This window comes from Vigna radiata, chromosome 2 (assembly GCF_000741045.1).
Source record: "Vigna radiata var. radiata cultivar VC1973A chromosome 2, Vradiata_ver6, whole genome shotgun sequence".
Taxonomy (NCBI): domain Eukaryota; kingdom Viridiplantae; phylum Streptophyta; class Magnoliopsida; order Fabales; family Fabaceae; genus Vigna; species Vigna radiata.
In genome coordinates, this window is record NC_028352.1 from 11,440,106 (window position 1) to 11,462,731 (window position 22,626).

Here is a 22,626-nt window from a genome sequence, read left to right on the forward strand (position 1 = left end):
AACATTTAGTCATTTCCATTTTAATAAAGTTGTAATTTCGTTTTTTTAGAAACCTTAATTAGATTAGGTGTTTTTGGGCCCTTTTAGTGGAAATTTTGTAGAAGCCCAATGTGTGGGACACTTGGCACCAAAACCCTAGGGTTTTTAGGAGGTGGACCCCACCTATTTTGAGGTTGGAAGGCATTTTGAGTAGCAATTGCCGAGATTTTTAGGCTATGTGATTTTGATACTAAAAACACCCTTTTTGACTTAGAAACTTGCTTGAACTCTTATATTTTCAGTCAATTATGTGAATAAGAGAGTTGAGATTGATTTTAACTGTTTTATAACAAATTCCCCTTGTTTTAACATAGATTGAAGCAATATTGGAAGAGGAAGTGAAAAGTCATGAAGATGGAGCTCAAAAGGGGTCAAAAAAGCATCAAGAAGGGAGAAAACCCGAAGCCCAGGCGACCAGAACGTGAAAACAGCGAATTGAAGATCACTGTTGGTCGCCCGGGCAACGGACCCGACGCCCGGGCGAAGGACGCTCGTAGCCCAGGCGAGGAAAACTGGCGTCCAAGCGCCACATGAGCCTTGATTCACGCTTGGGCGAGCTCCCTACGACGCTTGAGCGTGATTTCACGTGGATCAGACCTGTTTCTGCTCTGATTTGATTCTTTTGGACCGGGCCGCACTTTGGAATGCGTTTGGCGCTATTTAAAGGACCCTAGGGCTCTAGGTTTTGTATCCTTGGCAGAGAAGAGCACTCCAATACACTCTTAGCTTATCTTCCATCTTCTTCTTTTCTTCCATTGTTCATAGAGTTCCCCCATGTCTATGGGGAACTAATTTCTATTTGTTGTTGGGGAATTATGTAACCTTGTAAACTCTCACGTATTTGAATTGATTCTTAATTTCATATGCTTTTTTATTAATTGTTAGAGTAATTTATTTGTTCTTATTGCTTGCTTATACAATAGCATGATCTGTGAGTTGCATGAATGCCGGGAGGTTCCTTACAATTTAGGTCCTTGTTAAATTACTCCCAAGGGTTATATTGCTCAGGGATGAGGGTTCGAGTCTTAGTCGTCTTAACCTCTTGATCTTCACATCTTTTTACCAAGAATGCTAGGAATTGTATGAACTGGTAATTAGGGACAGGCTTATTGACCGAGGGATCGGGTTTAAGTGATTTAGTGAGGGACGTTGGCATTAATGAATAAAGAAGAATTCTTATATACATGAGAGGGAACTTGGTGAAATCAAACCCTAGCAACATATCCATCTCATATTAAATCAAACTTCATTCATCTTTGTGCTCCTTTGCCATTAATCACTTTTATTTTCTGTTATTTTATTTTTTCACTCACAATCATTGATTTCTTTTTATTTTAAGTCTTAATTAATCTTGTTTTAACACAACTGTTTAGCGCCGAGAGTCCTCTGGGATACGATACGATACTTGTGCGACTCGGTACACTTGCCGATTTGCCCAACAGTGCTTGTTTGTTTTCTAGTTTGAAAATTTGTCACTTGATCGGTGGAAGCAGGGGAGGAAGTTGCTTTAGAATTTGAGATAACTTTGTTCAAGTACAATAGGAAATGTAATTGTTACTTAATATGTTCATGTACAAAGAATTTCTTTTGGCCTTATTTTGAATTTAATTTGATTGTCTAAAATTGATTGAATGAGACTTGTTTTATGTTTTGTGTGTGTCCACATTGATTGAATTTGGTACACAGGTAATTGAAGTTTGTTGGGAAACCAAATAAGGAGGTCTGTTATATTGAATTTTGGTATTATATTAACATATTTGCTTCATTATTTAGTGATTTTTTGAAGTTTGGAAATGATTTTTGAAGGTCATTTTATGGCTTAAGGTCTGTTTTTTGTTCATGATAGAGTAACCTTGTTGAAATTAAGTTTGTATGGACATCATACTAAATTTTTGAAGTTGGAAACATTTATTTAGAAGTCAGGCTACCTTGCTATGCAAAACTAATAACCTAAGTCCTCAATTATTTGAACTATGGCCCCCAAGGTGTAGTGCAAGATTATTTTTTGTTTTTTAAGTTAATTTTATAGTCCCTTGTTGGTTTAATGGTTGAGTTTTAAATTTTGCTTAATGGATAAATTATTTATTTGTTTTATTAATTTATTTAAATTTTTCCTGTAATTTAGAAATTGTTGTGTTTTGGTTACTAATTATTTTATTATCATAGAGTATACGTTAATAGGAATTAAGATGTGATGCAAAGAAAAATTATTGGTGGGGCCACTTTATTCATTTAAAATTATGGTGAGTAACCACGTGAGTGAAACAAGATGGGACAGTTAGTTTTTTTTAGTGATCCTTGCCGAAAAGAAAGGCAACAGAAGGAGTGCAACGTTAGAGTTTGTGGAGTTATGGGAGATTAAGAGAGAGGATTATTTTCTAGTTATAAATTGGAAAACAGAGAGAAAAGTAGGAGAGCATTGTGAGACAGTGGCTGAAAAATAAATCCAAAGAGTAGATTGAAGTTACTTGAGGCAAGAACGAGAGTTGGAAGGAGGTGAAAGTTTTGGCTGAAACCTTGGGTAAAGAAAGGAGTCTAGGATCATTCAAGGTAAGGGAAGCTTATCATTATTTTGTATTTGATATCTTTGTATGTTTTATGTCAATATTACTGTATAATCAATATTCAATGGATACTGTAATGATGGTTTCGTGAACCCATGTATTTTTTTGTGTGTAAGGGGAGTGACTATGATTTATCTATGTATGCGTGGGGTTTGATTGATGATTTTGATAATACTATGATGTCTTATGTGGTATGAGAGGTGTGTGTATAGATAGATATATGTATATTAATGTCTTTGTTTTATGAAAGAGTGGGAAAAAGGGTTTGGTTTTTTTTATATTTTGCTTACAGAGGTTACGCAGAGATGAGGTGAATGAAGGGTTGGGAATTGGAAAAGTTTTAGAGAGTGTATGGGTACACTGGTGGCAAAGAAAAAGGAGAGTGCGTGAGATTTAGGGATGGGTTTTAGGTTGTATGCTGTTTAAGTGAAGACGGAAAGATAAACAATGGTGTTTTTAGTTTTGCACGGGGAGAGTTTTTTTTTAGAGGAGGTTGGGTACCTCGTTTGATGAGTCAAGTGGGAGGGGCCATGGGTTTTATTTAAAAAGGGGAGTAAGAAGCATGAGTGTGAAGTTAAGCATGGNGGAGTGCAACGTGATGACCAAAGATAGGATGGAGGTGCTAGGTTTTTAGTGTACGAGTGAGGGAGAGGTTATATGAAGAAGGAGTGAAGAGAATGGGGTACATGAAAGAGAGTGGTAGGANAAAGCATGTGCATGGTTTTGGTGAGTACAGTGGTGTCCTCGTATATTAGTCGCTGGGTGCAGATGGGAGAGAAATCAATGGTTTCGGGATGGCTAAAGGTTGCATGTGATGGAGTAGGGTCCGCGNCAATAGAAAAGAAAGAAGAAGGGTTCTGTGTTACTGCGTAGAAGAAGAAATTAGAAACAAGTACGTGGAAGAGAGGGTGGAAGAAATGGGGTTTATGTGAGATATGGTATGGTTGGGTTACAGAGAGAGTAANAAGGAGTTTGGTATACCTGCACAAGAAAGAGAAGTAGGGATGGGAATAAGGAAGTAGAAGTTTTTCATTATGGTTGATGGATGAAGANAGAAATGCAGAGAGGAGATCTTGTAGGAAGTTTGTACCTTGCATCGTTGAGGGGTTGAGTGTATAAAGTGGGTCTGCAAAGTAATTCTGGGAATCTAATGTTTATAGGTGTTGAAAATCATAAAGGATTTTGCAAAGTAAAATTTTAGAGGTTAAATTCTACAAGTTTTGAGTACAGTAATATTTGTTTATAGGTTTGAGTTATTTTGGGTGCTACCTGATAATGAAGGCATGTGGAAATTAGCTTTTGATATGATATTATACTGGATGCATTTATAAATAGCGTTATATAAAGTTAATCTAAGAATGATGATTTATTATACTAATTTATGATTTGACGTTATATAATATTCGGTTACTTTTATTATATCATATGTTATATAAGTTAGTTTAAGATTCACGTAATATAGGTTATGATACGAATATTATTTTATATTATTATATGAAGAATATTTTATTAGCTTTTATAGGAATGATATTATATTAGAATAAAATATAAAGGGTATTTCATTAGGTGGTGCAGGTGTTAACGTAACGGTTCTTTATTTTTATTTTATTTATTTTTTTATTTATCTTTGGTATTAATGGTGAATTATAGCGTGAATTAGGTGAGAGAGAATAAAATAGGTGGCCAAATCGATAATTTTGTTGGCTGGTGTATGTTTACGTGTATGAATATTCTACAATACCGACTTGCTTGAGATCCTCATATCAGTACAACAAGTACTGTTTATTCTTTTGATATGTCTTTGGCTATGATAAAATGTTACAGGTTGGACACAATGTATGTGAGGGTGATTAGAAATGTGTGATAATAATATTTGAACAGTATCACAAGTGTGGTTATATTTGATATATGCACTTTTACTGTATCGGTGTAAAAATCGATGTAGTACTTTTATTTTACGAGAAAGTAGAAAGGTGGGTCTCTTCGTCTATGACAAGCGGTAGAAGAGACAAGGTTCGAGTGCCACTCTTTCCTCTTTCGANAGGGTAGAAAGGGTAGGATGTCTCGCCTGTAGGTTTTCTAATCGAGCTGAGTATAGTGCCTGTTGTGAAAGTAGCGGAGTTTTTACTCATAAGTCTTGAGGAGCAGGGGAGATAGATCTGAAGCTGCGGTGGAGGATGACTCGAACTATCCTGTTTTGGTGAACAAGTGTCCTGTTTTGGTGAACAGGTGTCCTGTTTTGGTGAACAGGTGTCCTGTTTTGGTGAACAGGTTTTATATGAGAAGAGTACAAAGAGACAGTGTGTATCTTCTGTGTTTATTGATTTTGGTGTACTTACTGAATATATCATGTTAACCATATCACTTTGTTCATTAGTAATTGATGTGTTGTTGTTGTATTTGAATATGGTAGCTTACCCTTATTGTTTGTGTATGAATGCGATGATCGTATAACTCGTGTTGTTATACGGGAGCAGATGTTGATACAGATGTTCCAGTTGATAATTAGAGCGGAAAGAAGTCGGGAATGGGATGAGGAAAGATTTTCTTTGTTTTTGAACATTTTCAATTAAATTGAATTATGTTATTTTATTTTCAGTTGATTTGGAAATTACCAGTTTGTAATAAATTTCCCTTTAATGGGACTGTGATGGTTTATTGTTTATTTCCTCAGTCTAAAATTTATATGAATGAATTATTTTGTTTCCGCTATCAAAAGAACATATTTGTTTTCCCATAACTATCAAGATTGGGATGTTACATTAACAACCAACGTGTTAAATACATTAATTTCACATAGTGTCATGTCACTGATTTGTAAAATGATGCAATATGTTTAAGCAGTGATACATTGATACGCCCACATAACAAAAACACTCAAATGATACACTACTCAAATGATATACTACTGTTCAGTTTTTTCTTCCAAAGAATTACTCTTTCATCCTTAATAAATGTTAAAAAAGAGACATCGTGTCATATAAATGTTTTTCAAAAGACTCACACTAGTGTAAAACTAGGTTTTTAAGTCTGCCAATTTAAGTCTGTTAAAGAAAACCCAGACTTAAAAAATATGCAGTGACGATTTTGTAAATAAAAAAAAAAGTATTTTAAGTCTGTTAAAAATAATAGCAGATGTAAATTTTATCTTTTAAATCTGTTTAAAGAGAATCAGACTTAAATTTTACAATTTTACATCTGTTTAAATCAGACTTAAATTTTACAATTTTACATCTATTTAAATTTCAACAAACTTAAATTTATGCTAATTTTAAAATAAAAAATTAAATTTATCATTTTAATTGCTTTTAGGTTTTAGAGTGCCATTTCTCTCCCTTTTCAGCTCCCGCGATTTCTCGCCCAACTCATCTCCCATACGATGTTCTTTATGCACGCGATATCTCTCCCTCTCCATCTCCCACGCTACGCGATGTTCTTGATGTTGGATATTGGTGCGTTTTGGGGGTTGGGGTTTAAAATTGGGGATTTGGGTTTCTATTCTGGGTTTCTTTATGTTGCTATATTGCTAGTTTATAGAAGATGGTGATTGTGGCTAATATTCATAATAGTATCATCACTTCTTTGAACACTATCATGGGTTATGACATCTTTCATTTTCTTAAATTTTCCTCCCATATCGCACACTGTTTTGGTTACAGGTTTCTGAAATTTTGTGCAAAATGTAACCTCTCTGTTATTGCCACTGGATTAGGAAGCACAAGTGTTGGATTGACTGTGCTGTGAATGAGGAAGGTATGTTTTTTAAGCTGATTACTATATGGCAGTGTGATTTTCTAGTTTGCTCCTTGTTGCATCTTGTATACTCTATTATGCCATATTACGAAAGCTTGCTATTAATGGTTGTCGTAGATACACTGATTTTGGTTTGGAATATATGGTTTACGCTTTGCTTGGCTACCATTATTCATTTAACTTCACGGCCTTGATGATGGAGTGAGAATATGCTTGTTGTATAGTCTTTCTTTGAGTCATGACATACTAAAGATTTGAAAGAGAGAATAAAGGAATTACAGGAAATGAAACCTTTTTGTCTTTTTGTTTTAGAATTCACTATGGCAAAATTGGTCATATTGATTTGACGGTGAAACTTCATGCCATCATTCACGGTTTTCATTATATTTTTTTTGTTATATTCTTTTAGTTATTCTATATTACAATACATGCCCTACTGCCATAAACTTTTCAGGATATGTTTATACCATGAACATCGTCTTTCAAAAAGGTGCAGATTTCATATTTTTAAACTTTCTTTCTTCCTTGTGTTACTATTGATATATATAACCGTTTTAAGAACAAAAATTTATGGAATTAATAATTCCCTCACGCAATTAAATTATCCTCCATCTATTGTATAATTTTTTTTACATTAACGCATGCCATCATGATTTTTATTTTTCACACTCCAACTTCAATTCCTGATTTTTGTATTTTACATTTAAAAGTAAGGAATATATTTTATGAATAGTAGGAAAAAAGAAAGTGTTTTATCTTTACTTGGACCCTCTATACAAATCATACATATGTACAATTTTTTTTTTTTATATTATACTTTAACAACTACCTTTGATACACCATTTTCCATATAAATGAACAGACTTAAAAAGTTCGAAATAACAGACTTAAAAAGTCCATTTTGTAGTAGTGTCAGTAACTTTTCCCGATATGATTAGCTGCATGAAGTTATTATTGAAACTCATCTAATGTCATTTGAGTGTTAAAATGAATAACTGGGTCAAAACATTATTATTTTTAAATATTTTCTAAAAATTATGAGGATAAAAAACAACTAATGTGTCCTTTATAAATAAGAACTATAAACGTAAATAAACAAAGATTGATGTGGATTATTTGTGGGTATTGAAACATGTCACAACATAACATGAACATAGATATCAACATAGACAACGTAATTTTCTTTTTAAGAAAACAGCTAAATATGGTTGTCGGGCTATAATAATTAGGTGGATAATATTGAACTTTGTAATAAATTTATAGACTCAAACATTGTTAGCTACATTTTCAGTTCCACGAGTATAATGATCCAAAGAAACGTGGAACAGTTGTTCATGAATTTGTGATGTCTGCATATATTAGAAAAAAATAAGACTTTTAAATCTTTCAAAAATTATTAAATAAGTTTTGCTACATAATTCTTTTTATTATCCCTATTGTCTTAATTTGTATAAAGTTCATATCTTTTCACATTTTATATTTCATCAACTCAAATTACATATGAAATTTTACTATTACAAGAGATTGGATCCATTGTTAATACGTGATTCTCTTGGGAACTAAAGATGGTAAAACCCATGACTGGAAGAAACTTGATTTAGAGTGATAAAGAGGATAAAAGAAGAATCATATTTTCTGAATAACTGTGGCCAATTTAACGTTGGTTCTCTATTTTTGCAGATTTCTCAAAACAAAAAGGAAAAATCGTCTTAGTTTTCAGAATACTAACTTAGGACTAATTTCTGGTAGCACAGTTACTGCTATGCTATGCATGGTCTCCTCAGAAGCCCAACATTGCTCAGGATTCCNGCCACAAATGGCATCATCAACCGTCGCTTTTTCCGATCAGAACAACAAAGATGTGCTGATCTCATTGATATATACGCTCGCGATCGAGCGTTGCATCTTGGCAAGAAGCTGCACGCGAGCTTAATCACCAAAGGTTTCTCTCGTTTCAACGTAATTGCTTCTAACCTCGTAACCTTCTACGTGTGCTGTAGCCAACTCTCCCACGCGCGAAAACTGTTCGACAAAATTCCCACAACAAATGTTCGCCGNTGGATTGCCCTCATTGGCACGTGTGCTCGCTGCGGCTTCTACGATCTCGCGCTGACGGTGTTCTCTGAGATGCAGGCCATTCCAGGGCTTACGCCAAACTANGTATTCGTCATCCCCAGCGTTCTCAAAGCTTGCGGCCACGTTGGGGATCCAATCACTGGAAAGAAGACGCATGGCTTGATTTTGAAGTGTTCCTTCGAACTTGATTCGTTTGTGTCCAGTGCATTGATAGTTATGTACTCCAAGTGTGTGAATATTGGGGACGCGCGCAAGGTGTTTGATGGGATGGTTATGAAAGACACNGTGGCTCTAAATGCCGTTGTTGCTGGGTATGTTCAACAGGGTNCTGCAAATGAGGCACTGAGTTTGGTGGAAAGTTTGAAGTTGATGGGTTTGAAGCCAAATGTGGTGACTTGGAACTCTTTGATATCTGGGTTTTCGCAGAAGGGTGACCTGGGAATGGTGTCTGAGATTTTTAGAGTAATGATTTCAGATGGGTTGGNGCCTGATGTGGTATCATGGACTTCTGTTATATCTGGTTTTGTGCAGAACTTTCGTAATAACGAGGCATTTGATGCGTTTAAGCAAATGTTGAGTCACGGGTTCTGCCCAACTTCAGCTACTATAAGCACCCTTTTGCCTGCTTGTGCTACTGTAGCAAGAGTTAGAATTGGTAGAGAGATTCANGGCTACGCTNTGGTGACTGGGGTGGAGGGAGATTTATATGTAAGGAGTGCTCTTGTTGACATGTATGCAAAATGTGGGTTCATTTCTGAAGCAAGGAATTTGTTTAGTAGGATGGCTGAGAAGAACACGGTTACTTGGAACTCCATCATTTTTGGTTTTGCGAATCATGGGTATTGCGTGGAAGCTATTGAGCTCTTCAATCAGATGGAGAAGGAAGGGGCTGCCAAGCTGGACCATTTAACTTTTACGGCAGCTCTCACTGCATGCAGTCATGTTGGAGACATTGAACTTGGGCAGAGGNTGTTCAAGGTCATGCAAGAAAAATACGGTATTGAGCCACGGCTNGAGCATTATGCGTGCATGGTGGATCTTCTTGGTCGAGCTGGGAAACTCGATGAAGCTTATTGCATGATAAAGGCTATGCCAATTGAACCTGATTTGTTTGTGTGGGGTGCAATACTGGCTGGCTGTAGAAATCACGGTCATGTGGAGCTTGCCGAAATCGCTTCTCTGCATCTGATGGAATTAGAGCCCGAGAGTGCTGNAAACCNTCTTCTGTTGNCTAGCCTATATGCTGATGCAGGCAAATGGGGAAAGGTTGAGAGGATCAAGAAAAGGATAAAGAAGGGAAAGCTCAGAAANCTTCAAGGCTTGAGTTGGATAAATAATTTATAACATTATAGGTCGGTGGAGGCCATAGGTTTTGCTTCATGGAGAGAATGGTGCACCTAGAGATGTAATTTTGGATAAATAATTTATAACATTATAGGTCTAGTGTTTATAGAAATTTTTATTCAAACAGGATCAAATTTATCTCCTTCTGCTCTTAGTGCAGAAATGTAATCAATGATTTTTCATTTTGTTGATTTGGATCCACAGTCACCTGACCTTAGCGGAATAACATGGTTCAATCTTTCTGCCATTCAGCTTGGACTGGTGGTATGTTTTCAGCATCATAATTGGAAAACCTTTTGCAATTTCATGGAAAGGATTTTTTTCATCGGTACATTAGAAACTAATTGCTACCATTAAACATAGGTTAGTGGTTCCCTATATGGGGCTCTTCTNGGCTCACTTCTCGCATATGCTATAGCTGATTTCCTTGGTAAGAGCTTTTATTAATTATCTATCTGGCAACTGAATCTTCTTTTGATTGTTTCTTATTGAATCTATTATGTCTGCTAAAACCCTAGGGAGGAAGCGACAACTCATTGCTGCAGCACTGTTGTATATAGTTGGTGGTGTGGTTACTGCATATTCACCAGAACTTGGTGTTCTCTTAGCAGGAAGGAGAGGAATGAAGCTCAGTTCTAGAGAGAGAAGGGGTTTCAAACTAATGACCCTAGACAGAACATAAAAGCTATTTTTATGGTCCAACATTTTATTTCATTAACTTAGAACACCTTTCACTCTTAACTTTATTTTTCAGATCCTCACAGCTTCCAGAGTGATCAACATAAGTGAGGACATCTTTGATGGATTTAATTGTACTCTTCGTGGGGGGAATGTCACTCACCAGTCACCATGAATACATTCAGGTTGGAAAAGGAAGGGATGTTGGGTTGAATCAAGTATCAATGTCTGAAGCAAAGGTTGCTAGTGGAAATGGGGAGCAAGTCCTAAGTAGAGATGTGTACAGATTGGCAAATAGGCTGGATTTTTTCCGGATGTTGTCATTCTTTTACACTACTGTGGGGTTCTTCTTTAACACAATGATTGTGATTCTGAGTGTTTATGGGGTCGGCTATATCTTGCGCTTAGTTGGTTTGCTGGAATTCACTAAATTGAAATTCATTGATATTTTTACTAGCTTGCTGGCATTCGTTCCCACAGGTTGGTGCCTGGTATCAATTGCCCAAGTATTCCAACCACTTTTGCAGTCCACTATCATTTGGGATTGTGTTGTTTCAGTGGCTGGCCTATATGACATAATGTTTGGAGTCATTGTTATGGCCCCTGTATCATGGTTGCCTGGATTTCAGAATACGCAAACCAGAATACTTTTTTTCCTGTCCTGTGGATAGGGGAGATTAATCTTTTGTTTTACTTTGATGATCATATTTGTTATTGTAATTAGTCAATTCTGATGTTTTTTAAAAAAAGCACGAAGAGATGTCTGTTATCCTCGTCTCCTACTCTCCCTTGTTTGTGTGAACTTGTTCTAAGATTTTGTAACTTAGTTGCTTAGAAAAGATAAATTTAGAGGGAAACAATTTTGTTATATTGTCTAACCTCAAGGATCTTTTCAGATTGTATTATTTAAACTTTGGATTGCTTCACGAACTCACTTGCTCTTCAATTTTTATTGGTATCCGAAGCAATATTTTGAACTCTTCTTTGATCACGTGCCAAAAGTAGATAAATTGATGGCTGGAATAAGGATGTTCAATTGTCCAGGAATAGTTGAGAGGGAACGGTGCACTAGCATGACTATTTCATGGATGCTACAAATTGTTCAGGTGTGCATGTTTCTTCCTTAAACTTTCCTTCTTTTAATCTCTTTTAGTGTTGAAAAATAGCTACTAACTAATGAATTACATAACTGAGTCGTGGTACCATTCCACAAAAGTCTTGGAAGTATTATCCGTGGAATTGAAATACCAAAGTGGTTCAACAATCAGGTTTGTGAGCATGGACGATTCAATAACCATAGATGTCTCTCCTTTTGTGCATGACAATATAGGTATCGGTTGGTAAATGAGCAATGGTTGAAATTTGGCAGCTCCGTCCCTTGAAGATACAAAATTGTTATTATAAAATTCACTTCTATAGTTTAGATTGTTCTTGCATACTTTACTTCCTTCATCTCCACAAATTTTTAAAATGATCATTTTACCTGATGACTTTCAGAATATATATATATTTCAAAAACTTTTCGAAATGAAATTTCCGAAAGAGAATGTTTAGAATAAAATTTCTGAAATTGAATTTTTAAAACACGTGGAATACATTCAGAAAAGAATTTTCAAAATAAGATTTATTTAATCTCACATAATCTTTTAATTTAGTTCCTCTTTCAAATCAATTAAAATTTATTCTATACAATTTTAAATAAATTTTCCTACAAATATATTGTTTTTAGTTTTAATTTGTTTTTACGCTTCTTTATCTATACCTATATATAAAAGGATTTTTCTGTCTGGTGTTCACATTTTTTTACAATTTTACTCTTTAAATGACCATTTCCTTAAACTTTAACTGTTTATTTATTTGACTATGTTTTTAAATTTAGCTATTTTTTAATTAAAAAAATATTTACAAAATAAATAAAAATGATTTCACAATAAAATTATAAAAAAATTTATATTTAATGTCACTAGAGAGAATATATTTCCAAAAGTATCGTTTTATTTATAACACTCATTGTAATAATTTTTTTTCAGCATTCATATTTAATGAAATTTTAAGAGTTAATGATTTGAAAATATCAAGTTATATAAATTGTAAAAAAATTAAATGGAAACTTATTTACCTCTCATGAAGTTGAAGTCATGTTGAATGTTTTTCACATCTCCAGTTTTAAAATAAATATTGACTTCGATTATATAACCCTAAATAATAATGTGTAAAAAGAAAAGGTTCGATATCCATAAATGATATAAAGGTGTACCAATATGTTAGTTTTTGACACTTTTAAAAATAAATTCTTAAGATATATAAAATAAAAATAATTTGTCTACCTTATATAAATATTAAGGATTATAAATTAGGAAACGAAATTTTAGAAAGATGAAAATTAAAAAATAAATATATAGAGTAGAATCAAAATTCATAAACACTAAACAATAACTTAATTTTTACATAGATGAAAGACTAAGAAAATAAATTCTAAAGACTAAAATCAAAAGTCATTAGTTTTGCAAAGACCAAAATAATTCTCAATAAATAACATTCATATCCTCTTTGATTTTTAAATGGGAATTAATTTCTTTTATGCTTTTTTTAAATGAAAGTCAGATATGTTTTCACTAAGTGATACTCACTTTATTTTATTGAAAAATATCTTCTTGATTAAAAATTAAATAAAAATATAAAAATTTAGAATTTAAATTTTCCATAAAAATTAGACAATTTTTCAAAGAAAAATACTTCTTAAATAAAATAAGAAAACTGAGGATTCGATGATAGAACTTACACTTGATGGCTGATTTTGTTGATGAGAATTACAACTTCTGAAAAAAAGTGTTTATAAAGTAATATCTAATCTATGTGTTACCACACCATTTATACGCCACTAACCAAATTCTGCCCAAGCGTCAGAGTCAAAATAAAAATATCATGGAGAAACTTAGATTGGTATACACAACAACAATTGAAAAAATGACATTTTAGAATGTAACAGAAATTTAAATTTACATTATTAAATGTTGAACACGTAATTTATGCGTCATAATATACGCAGTAGGGTAAAAGGTATTATAATGTAGAAATTTGTTATATTACAATATATGATCTATTATTACGTATAAATTTTTGTTCGTTGTAGAGAAAGATGATGATGTCCCGTAAATATCAAGTGTTGAATCATCATTCGAATATCATATGTGATTCTTTCTTGGAGAACAATTGACCATCTTTTGGTAGAAGAATAGTTGACATAAAAAGCTTGACTACATAAACCAAGTAATCATCTAATCTAACACTACTTAGCCCTGTTAATATCCAGATTCAAATAACACCATTTTTTAAGGTTTTCTTTTTTAATGGTTTATCTTATTGCTCTCTTAGCTCTTCCTCTCACCTCCAATTGGACATCTGGATTATCTTCCATTCATCCACTTATCTTACATGGTTGTCCACTGGCTAGTTTAACTTTAAATTAAAAACTGTTATACTGTACAACATACTACATATGTCAGTAAGAGCTGTACTTGTTAGACAGTCATTTCCTGTTATTATTCTGTTGTAAATAACTAACAGTAGGTTAGATCTAAGTAACTATAGTATCCTATAAAAACAATCAGTTGTACCTCTCAAACCATATCAATAATATATTTTTTCAGGTTTCTCTTTATTCTCTTAAAGCCATATCAGTTTAGCACGAACTCGACATTTTTCGGCACATAGTGACAAAATTGTGTTAATTCACAAAAAATCACCATCACTTACGGTAAACTTAGTTCAAATTCAATTTCCCGGAGATAACCTGGGATAAATCACCAAGTTAGGGCTTCAAATCTCTATGAATCACCATATTCCTGAAACAGTACTCCACATCAGAGATTATCTGCTTCCGAAATCAGAAATTAGCTTGAATAATGTGTGACAAAGTTGTCTTCTCACCTACACAAAATAGTAAACAATCTTACCCGTTGAAAAAAATTACGAGCTTCATCTTCCTGCAACGTAATCAAAGAGCTCTTCAGATTTCACATAAATATATCTAATTAATAAATGACTAAGTATATTTAATTAATAAATGACTAAGAAGGAGAAAGCATAAATTTTGTATACTCAAACATCAGGAAAACAGTAATATTTGTCCTCAAACTCCACATCGTTAAAATATAAGGAAAACAGGATTAGAAAATGCAAAATTCTGTGAACCTTACGGATCAATATTCACAAAACAAAGCAAAATGCTGCAAATATTGGAAAATCTAACACCAAAATCACAATTAGATTATGATTGAAATTTATTAAAATACTGAACAAAACAATGCATTGTGAACATCATAATTCAGAAGAGAAATCAACTTATTCTAACTAACTTGGCCTCACAAATAATAGAAATACTGGAATGAAACAATGCATTGAACAAGTAGGAAAACTTCCCTAAAGAAGGTTTATAGTAGGAGATATATGGCAGAGAACAGATATTACAATACTAAGGAGTGAGCAGCAGTAATTACAACCCAATAGAAAATTAATTGTAAGTCAGAATCAAAAGAGAATAAATGTTGTTTGCTCAAATAGACAATTAATTGTAACAGCCAGGAGGGAAGGAAATAATAAATATGAAGCAGGAAGCAGGGAAAGTTAGTAGGTGCTTCTAGTGAAAGGATTTGGCTTGTGAGAGTGCATGTCTCTCCAATACAGGAGTAGGAGTATATTTTCCGCTCTGTATTCTTCATCCTCTCTTTGTCATTCTATTTCATTAAAATCGAGATTCAGGGTAATAAAACTTTATTTCTCGTCACAAGTTGTGATCAAGTTTTTGTCAAATAAGGTAACCTTGTTTACACTTACAACATTAAAGTTCTGAATAATAAATTTCATATCCAATGGCTACTACACAAAAGAGATCACTACAAATTTAAAGCAACATTGAAGTCTCCGTATATCCATAGTGTGAAAACAATTTAATCATAATATTAAATCATAACTGAAACTACTTGATAATATAAGAGGGATGCCATGCATAAACACACAACAGGACAAGACTTGATTAAAATAAATGTGTTATAGACAAAAATACCTGATTTGCCTTCCGGCCTAAACCCATTAAAAAGTTGTCAGGCTTTATATCTCGATGCAGAAAACCCCGGGAGTGTATGTACTCAACTCTGTTTATCGAGGTGAACCAAATAGAGGAAAAGAGTAAAAATATAGCAGCTATCTATCCAAAGTATAATTTTGTTGAAATTAAAGCCATGCTTACTAGCTGATCTGCCAGCATTAGAACTGCTTACTAGCTGAAATTAAATGGCAACAGATACCTACCCCCCACCATCACGGCTCATTAGAAATTGAGAGGATCCACCTCCAAAGAATAAGAAGGCATAGGTACAAGCACATACATCAGAGCTGCAGGAGCAATATTCTCACCATTAATTTTTTAAACAAATATACAAGACATTTCTAGTTTAAAAGACTCTAACTAACCTGATAACATGGGCCACCAATTGTTATATATTGCACATGCCTGCCACAGCAAATAGAAAGTAAATGGTAATACATTTAACACTTGCTCTCTCAAAAGATCAGATGACTCATTTCAATCAGAGTTGTTTTAGACCCTGCTGCCACCATCGGCCACTACAACTTCAATCCTTTCCCTTCATCATGTATGTCATTTACACCTCTATCAATCCTTCTCCTTTTCATCAACCCTATCTCTCATCTCCTCCTCAAACCTAATCCTCTTGTTCCTTTCCTCAATTTCCTTGGTTTCCAGAATTCCAATCTTTTTCTCCAAATCCCTAACCCTAATCGCACCCTCTGCCTTCACATTCTTCAAAGCTGTCAGTTCCTTCTCTAGAGACTCAACCAACAACTCCTTCTCCCCTAAATCCTTCCTCAATTCAGATGCATCCGCCCTCGCCTCCTCTGAGGCAGTCATCTCCGATATCAAATCGTGCTATAGTCTCGCCACATCCATCTCCAGCTCCACTGCCCTCGCCGTGATAACCTCGGCCACAACAACATCCTTCAAACCAGTGTTAAACCGGTGGAAAGGGATTATAATTGGTAGAATGTGATTATAATCGGTGGAGATGTGGAAAATGATGTTTCAATCGGTGGAATCGAAGGTAAAGGCGAAAAAGATGAAGGTATGTGAGAAACCCTAGCAATAGATGTGGTTGGATGATGAGTGAAGCGAAAATGCAGATCTGTGCAGAGAAATGGAGACTTACAGCTTAAGAACTCTCGAGAGATGGAGAAGCTTCGTATGCTCGAGAGAGGAAATGTTGAATGGTGATGGTTTCCCTACGAGTTGGTGTTTCTGGTGTGGCGTCGAGAAAGAAGAATAAGTCATTAGGTTTTGAAAAGTGAAATGCTAGATATATTATAACAAATATTCATAACTCCGTTATAATACGTTTTGAAATTATTTACAAGTTTGCCACCGCGTTACATATTAAATTTATTATAATTATGTCACCGATCAACCTATTATGATGGATTATTTTCCTCTGTCATGATAGATCTGGTTATAGAATGTTACTTTTCTACTAGTGTCTTACAATGACACACAGAATCATACACGCAAGAGCAAACAATGGCAGTAAGCTTGAATTGAAAGACTTATCTCTTTGTACTAATTTCGCTTTTGTGCTATAGCTTGTAATTGTCGGTCAATGCTCCAGCTTCTTCTCTTTTCTGAATGTGGCCTTGTATTGTTTTTTTGTTGTAGGTGAAAGACCGTTGGCGAATGAAAGATGAATTGATGATAAGAAGGCGTTGTTGCTCTGCGTTTTTTTTATACAAAAAATTTCATTATATATTTAAATATTCCACATGATATGCTATTGTTTGCCTGAGACTCAATATCTCAGATTTTTTCAACTCTATATCACAAATTTCCTGAGCAAACTATTGTGGATATGTGTCCTCGTCCCACGTCTCACTTGCTGAACTTCAGAAGCATGTTTTTTTTTTATAATTTCCAGGATCACCTTTTCCAATTTGAATATTACCCTGTATACATCTGAATTTTAAATTATTCTCCTTTCCAACCTTAATTTGTCCATTTCACTCCAGAAACATATTCTTGCCATTTCATGTTTCAGTTCCAAGAAAGTTATACATGTTGCCTAATTTTGAAATAAAATAAAGGCTACTTCAATATAGGAATTATTTAAGTAGTTCATTTAAAAGATACATTCTAGCTGGTGTATACACTCCCTGAACAAAGGACTAGAATTTTCGGCAGATATAGATGCCCTCTCTGACTCATGAACTGATAGTAGACTGCAGTAGGAAGCTGACCACCTTCGATTAGTACATGACGTATGGCTTCTCCAGGTCAGTTCAAAAAGTTGTTTGATTAAATCAAAATTTTCAAAAATTTATTTGTACAAAAGAAAGAAGTTTTTTGCTTCCCTCAAGCACTATAATGTCACTTTCTTTGGTATAATTTTACTCTTCGAAATATCAAATACTAACTCTGAATGTCCCCGACACATGTCTTGGAGACAATGTCTAAAATGATGATGTGTAACCTCCAAAAACAAATAAAACCCCATCTGTTGATATTGAAAATGCTCTCCTTTCCTCTAAGGATGTGGAAATGAGTCCACATTCATACCTATTTAAGACAGGAACCTTCTCTGACCTTCTAAATTCAATAAATTCTACATCAGATACTAAAGTGGATATTAGATACAGATTACGTTCCAGGCGGAGATTTAGACCCATTGAATAATGCGTATGGTTAAACACACCGTGTAAAGCAAAGCAAAATGTTAAAACGGTTAAACACGAAAGGGAAGTGATTTGACGCTCTCAAATGGTTTAACCGTTTTAACATTTTGCTTTGCTTTACACGGTGTGTTTAACCATACGCATTATTCAATGAGTCTAAATCTCCGCCTGGAACGTAATCGGTATCTAATAACCACTTTAGTAGCTGATATAGAATTTATTGAATTTAGAATATTAGAGAAGATTCCTGCCTTAAATAGGTAAGAATGTAGACTCATCTACACAGCCTTAGAGGAAAGAAGAGCAATTTCAATATCAACAGATGGAATTTTATTTGTTTTGGAAGTTACACATCATCATTTTAGACATTGTCTCCATGACATGTGTCGGGGACATTCAGAGTTAGTATTTGATATTTCGAAGGGTGAAACTATACCAAAGAGAGTGACAGTAAAGTGCCTGAGGGAAGCAAGAAACTTCTTTCTTTTGTACAAAGGAATTTTTGAAAATTTTGATTTAATCAAACAACTTTTTAAGCTGACCTGGAAAAGACGCCTGTTTACTTTTGTTATATGCTAGGAAACACCAACATTTCTACAAAATAGAATGTCAATGTTATGTGTCTAACATCTCTCAACCTCGCAAATGAAAAATGATTTTGGCAGGGTCATCTCTTCCAACACATCTTAGACACTTCTTTGACACAATTGAGCACAATTAGAGTGGGTCGACTATCTAAACACTTTTTAGACACTACTATAATGAAAAGGTAAAATGAATTAAAAATCAAACTATCTTATAAGTATTGCATGAATAATTTTCTTTTCTAATAAAGACACAAAAAGCACTACTCACTCAGTTGTAACTGTGACGTTAAATTACACCATTGTACTCTATGTTACTGTCTCCAAACAAAACTTCATCACATGACAGATCACCAAAACTCTCACTGCCATTGACAAATGATAGGATCTAAGAAACAGGACAACTGTTTCGCTAGACCTCTAACTCTCGCTGCCATCATTAACCTAGTTTCTATAAATGATTATAACTCTACATTTCAAGATGACAGACCACTTATTTGTTGGGTGGGGGATAACATAAAGATGTGGTGAGAAGAAGAATGTAAAATCACAATCACTCTACACCAGAAACTGTTGAGTGCGATACTTGCAATGAATGTGAGTAGTAACGTTGTAGACCACAATTTTGATGATACTTGATTTAGGTTTATGGTTGTTTAAATAAGAATGTAATTTGAATGTGTTTGTTGACTCATTGGAATGAAGAATTAAAGTGAAAGGTTAAATGTGCGATTGAATTTTGGAATTTGAAATAAGAGTAAAGCATATAAAACCACACCATATTTTTCAGAGGTCAGTGTAGTGATGGCATGGCTACAGGTATCAAATTGGTTTAGAGTGCCCACTCCCTATGGAATTGTTTTTGTTTGTTTTTGTTTGCAACATCTTGCAAGTAGGCATTGGCCTCATGAGTGTAGTATATTCGCCAGAAGAACCCAAGATTGATGCTCAATATATAGGAATTACTTGCAATAATGGTTCATATAAGAAATTTTTACTTAACTTTATATAGTTCACAATTGTTTTGAAGATCTTTTTTATGCTGTAATAATAAGGATGGTTATCCCTTGAAAAGGATAAGACATTTGTGTGTCCAACTCTTCATAGGTGTAATTTTGGGAAATTGTTTCATACTACTGGCAAAGCATGGTGCAATGTTTAACGATGATGGAAGAATCCCATATGCTAACTTACAACCCTTGTTGGAATAATAAAGTACCTTGGCCGATGGAAGAACCCCAGATGCTCTCTCTCCACGTACAAGCAATCTTGTCATTTACTTTCTCATACATGAATTACTCAGGGCCATGTAACTGCATAAATGAGTGTTTATAGAATTTAGAAATTGGAACTATTTAAATGCAAATTCTGTCTGCAGCATGTTTGAAAGTACAAACCCAGTTTTTTTTATTTTTTGTATTTTATATTAAGGTTTCTGTTTTGTAATTAATGCTCCTAAGAGCATCGTTCAAGCTTTAGGATTTTTCTGTTTTTTTAGGCTTTTAATGTTTCTGTTAGTAATTTATGTTTCTGTTAGGGATTTGGGTAATCCCCTTTTACTGCTCTTCACCGGAAACCTATATAACCAGGGGTCCAGTTCTTATCTTTGGAATCAACACACACAACAATAAATAATAAGATACAGTTCCTTTACTTACCTCTGTGAAAGTGTACTCCTTCTTCTCTTTTGGTTTTCCGTCCGGTGACCATCCCTTCGAGCTTTGGAGACGCATCCTCCTGCAGTTCTCCCGCGACTCTCCTCTCTCGCACAACTCACAGTTTTCGAACTCACCTACTTTCTGACAAAGGAAAGCTTCCAGCGAAAGGTGATGTCCTTTGTTTTTGGGCCAAAAGGCGCTGGGCCTCAGACACACTGTTTTGAGCCTATTTCAATATTTTATTTTTTTTTTATTTTCATTTTGATTTCTTTTGATTTTGTTTTTCTGATAAGATTTTTTATGTATATATTATTCGTATAAAAATATAATAAGAAACATAAGATAAAGATAAAAAATAAAAAATTAAAAACAGTAAAATTACAAAATTATAAAAATAGTTTTAAATTATTTTAACATTTAATATCTTTTAATAATCAAATGCGTTCTAACTTATTTTCTAATTGTGACTCTTCATTAAAAAATACGTATGTTATTTTTATTTTATTTCATTTTATGTTTTAAGTTAAAATCCTCTTTTGGTCCTCATATTTGTATGGCAATCTCAATTTGGTCACTATATTTTTTTTTTGTCTCAATTTAGTCCTTTAATTTGTAAAAATGAGGCAATTTAGCCATCACCGTTAAATAAAGAGTAACGTCGTTTCCTACTGATGACGTGGTGGACAGAGAAGTGGTTGAGTTATAAATGATTTAAAAAAAAAGCTAATGACGTGGAAAATGATTTTATAATTTGGTTTTATTTAATAATGAGAAAAGAATAAGTGGGGGAATTAGGGATTTAAGAGAATTGGGAATTTCGTGGGTATCAGAAATCAAAATTAGGGTTCGCATTCTTCATTTCTTCGTCGAAGTTCTATGTGCTCGTGGATGCAACGAATTCAGCTTGGACGTCAGTGAAGGTAAGTTCCCTATGTTTTTTGTCTACGAATATGTAATGGGTTTCGTGTGGTCCCGATTATGATATGTTGTTGGTGTGTTTATGTTAGAATATGTTTTGTATGTTGTTACTTTGTTGTTTTGTGATGGGTACCGTTTATTGTTTGTTTATGTTTTTGATTTCTGTGATATGTTTAAAAGCAGTGGTCCCAGAAATTCCTGTTTGTGTGTTGATGTGTACAGTTTCGTGGTCCATGTGTGCAGTGTCGTGGTCAAAAAAATTGTTCCTTTACTTCTTTAAAAGTAGTGGTCCCCTTTTGCTGGACCAGTGTTTCCTTAGTGGGGATGTTATTTTATCCCCTGTCCCTTCATCTGTTACAATTGCTTAGTTAGTACTTTATCCCGTCCCTTTCATAATATAATTTTGCCCCCAATGTACAGGTGTTAAAAGGTTCTATTTGAATAGTAGTATATCATGGATGACCGTATTAAAGTAGTGGTCCATCATACAGGACATTTTGTTAGTGATGATAATGGTAATTTAAAATTTGATGGAGAGATAACACAATGGTCTTGTGATCCAGACCTCTTCTGCTATTTTGGAATAATAGCATCAGTGAAAGAGTTAGGTCATAAAGACATTAAAGAAGTTTGGTACAGTTTAGGAGGTCAGTCAGTGGTACCAGAGAGGTTAGAATTNTTGACTGATGATAGGGGTGCTTTGCACATGGTTAATATTGCAATGTTAAATGGTGAAGTACATTTGTACGTTGTTCATAATAGAAATGAACCAGAAATAATTGAAATGATTGAATGGGTTGATGGTGCTGTTAATGATGAAGTTCATGTTGAAACACAAGTTGAGGGTGAGGGTGAGGTTCAAGTTGTAACAGAAATGCAGAATGGTCATGGTGAGGGTGAGTGTGAGGTTGAGAGAGAGGTTTACTGTGAGGTTGAGGGTGAGGCTGAAGTTGTAACACAATTGGCTGAGGGAGAAGTTGAAAGAGAGGTTGAGAAAGAGGTTGAGGCTGAGGCTGAAGTTGTATCAGAATTGGCTGAGGGAGAACTTCAAAGTGAGGTTGAGAGAGAGGTTGAGAAAGAGGTTGAGGCTGAGGTTGAGGGTTAGGCTGAGGTTGAGGGTGATGCTGAGGTTGAGGGTTAGGCTGAAGTTGTAACACATTGGAGGAGGTTGAGGCTGAGGTTGAGGGTGAGGGTGAAGGTTTAACACAATTGGAGGAGGTTGAGGTTGCTGATGTGGATGAGGTTGAGCTGGAAGACGTAGAAGATGAGGATGAAGAT

At 34.5% G+C, this 22,626-nt stretch overlaps 2 protein-coding genes and 1 long non-coding RNA gene across 12 annotated transcripts; 2 read left to right on the top strand and 1 right to left on the bottom strand.

Moving 5' to 3' along the window:
- The first annotated feature begins 5,935 nt into the window (after positions 1-5,935).
- LOC106775973 (pentatricopeptide repeat-containing protein At5g59600-like) lies at positions 5,936-10,023 on the top strand. Of its 3 annotated transcripts, none has more exons than XM_022778627.1 (3): positions 5,936-6,055; positions 6,263-6,356; positions 8,037-10,023. In XM_022778627.1, the coding sequence occupies exon 3, from the start codon at positions 8,124-8,126 to the stop codon at positions 9,774-9,776; it is 1,653 nt and encodes a 550-aa protein (XP_022634348.1). In that variant the 5' UTR covers positions 5,936-6,055; positions 6,263-6,356; positions 8,037-8,123; the 3' UTR covers positions 9,777-10,023. The 3 variants fall into 3 exon arrangements, with proteins under 3 accessions (XP_022634348.1, XP_022634350.1, XP_022634349.1); XM_022778629.1 differs by having other exon boundaries at positions 5,951-6,055; positions 6,316-6,356; XM_022778628.1 differs by lacking the exon at positions 5,936-6,055 and having other exon boundaries at positions 6,087-6,356.
- Positions 9,910-11,886, top strand: LOC111240512 (D-xylose-proton symporter-like 3, chloroplastic). The gene is made up of 4 exons (XM_022778630.1): positions 9,910-10,040; positions 10,140-10,206; positions 10,295-10,426; positions 10,531-11,886. The coding sequence occupies exons 1-4, from the start codon at positions 9,948-9,950 to the stop codon at positions 10,563-10,565; spliced, it is 327 nt and encodes a 108-aa protein (XP_022634351.1). The 5' UTR covers positions 9,910-9,947; the 3' UTR covers positions 10,566-11,886.
- Positions 11,887-13,972: 2,086 nt separating this feature from the next.
- LOC106756393 lies at positions 13,973-20,631 on the bottom strand. Of its 8 annotated transcripts, none has more exons than XR_001375476.2 (7): positions 20,431-20,628; positions 19,992-20,085; positions 15,927-17,233; positions 15,765-15,848; positions 15,520-15,607; positions 14,411-14,440; positions 13,973-14,299 (listed from the first exon to the last, which is right to left on the bottom strand). It is a non-coding gene; the product is annotated as an uncharacterized LOC106756393 (long non-coding RNA). The 8 variants fall into 8 exon arrangements; XR_002667182.1 differs by having other exon boundaries at positions 13,973-14,328; XR_001375474.2 differs by having other exon boundaries at positions 14,385-14,440.
- Between the last annotated feature and the right edge of the window lie 1,995 nt (positions 20,632-22,626).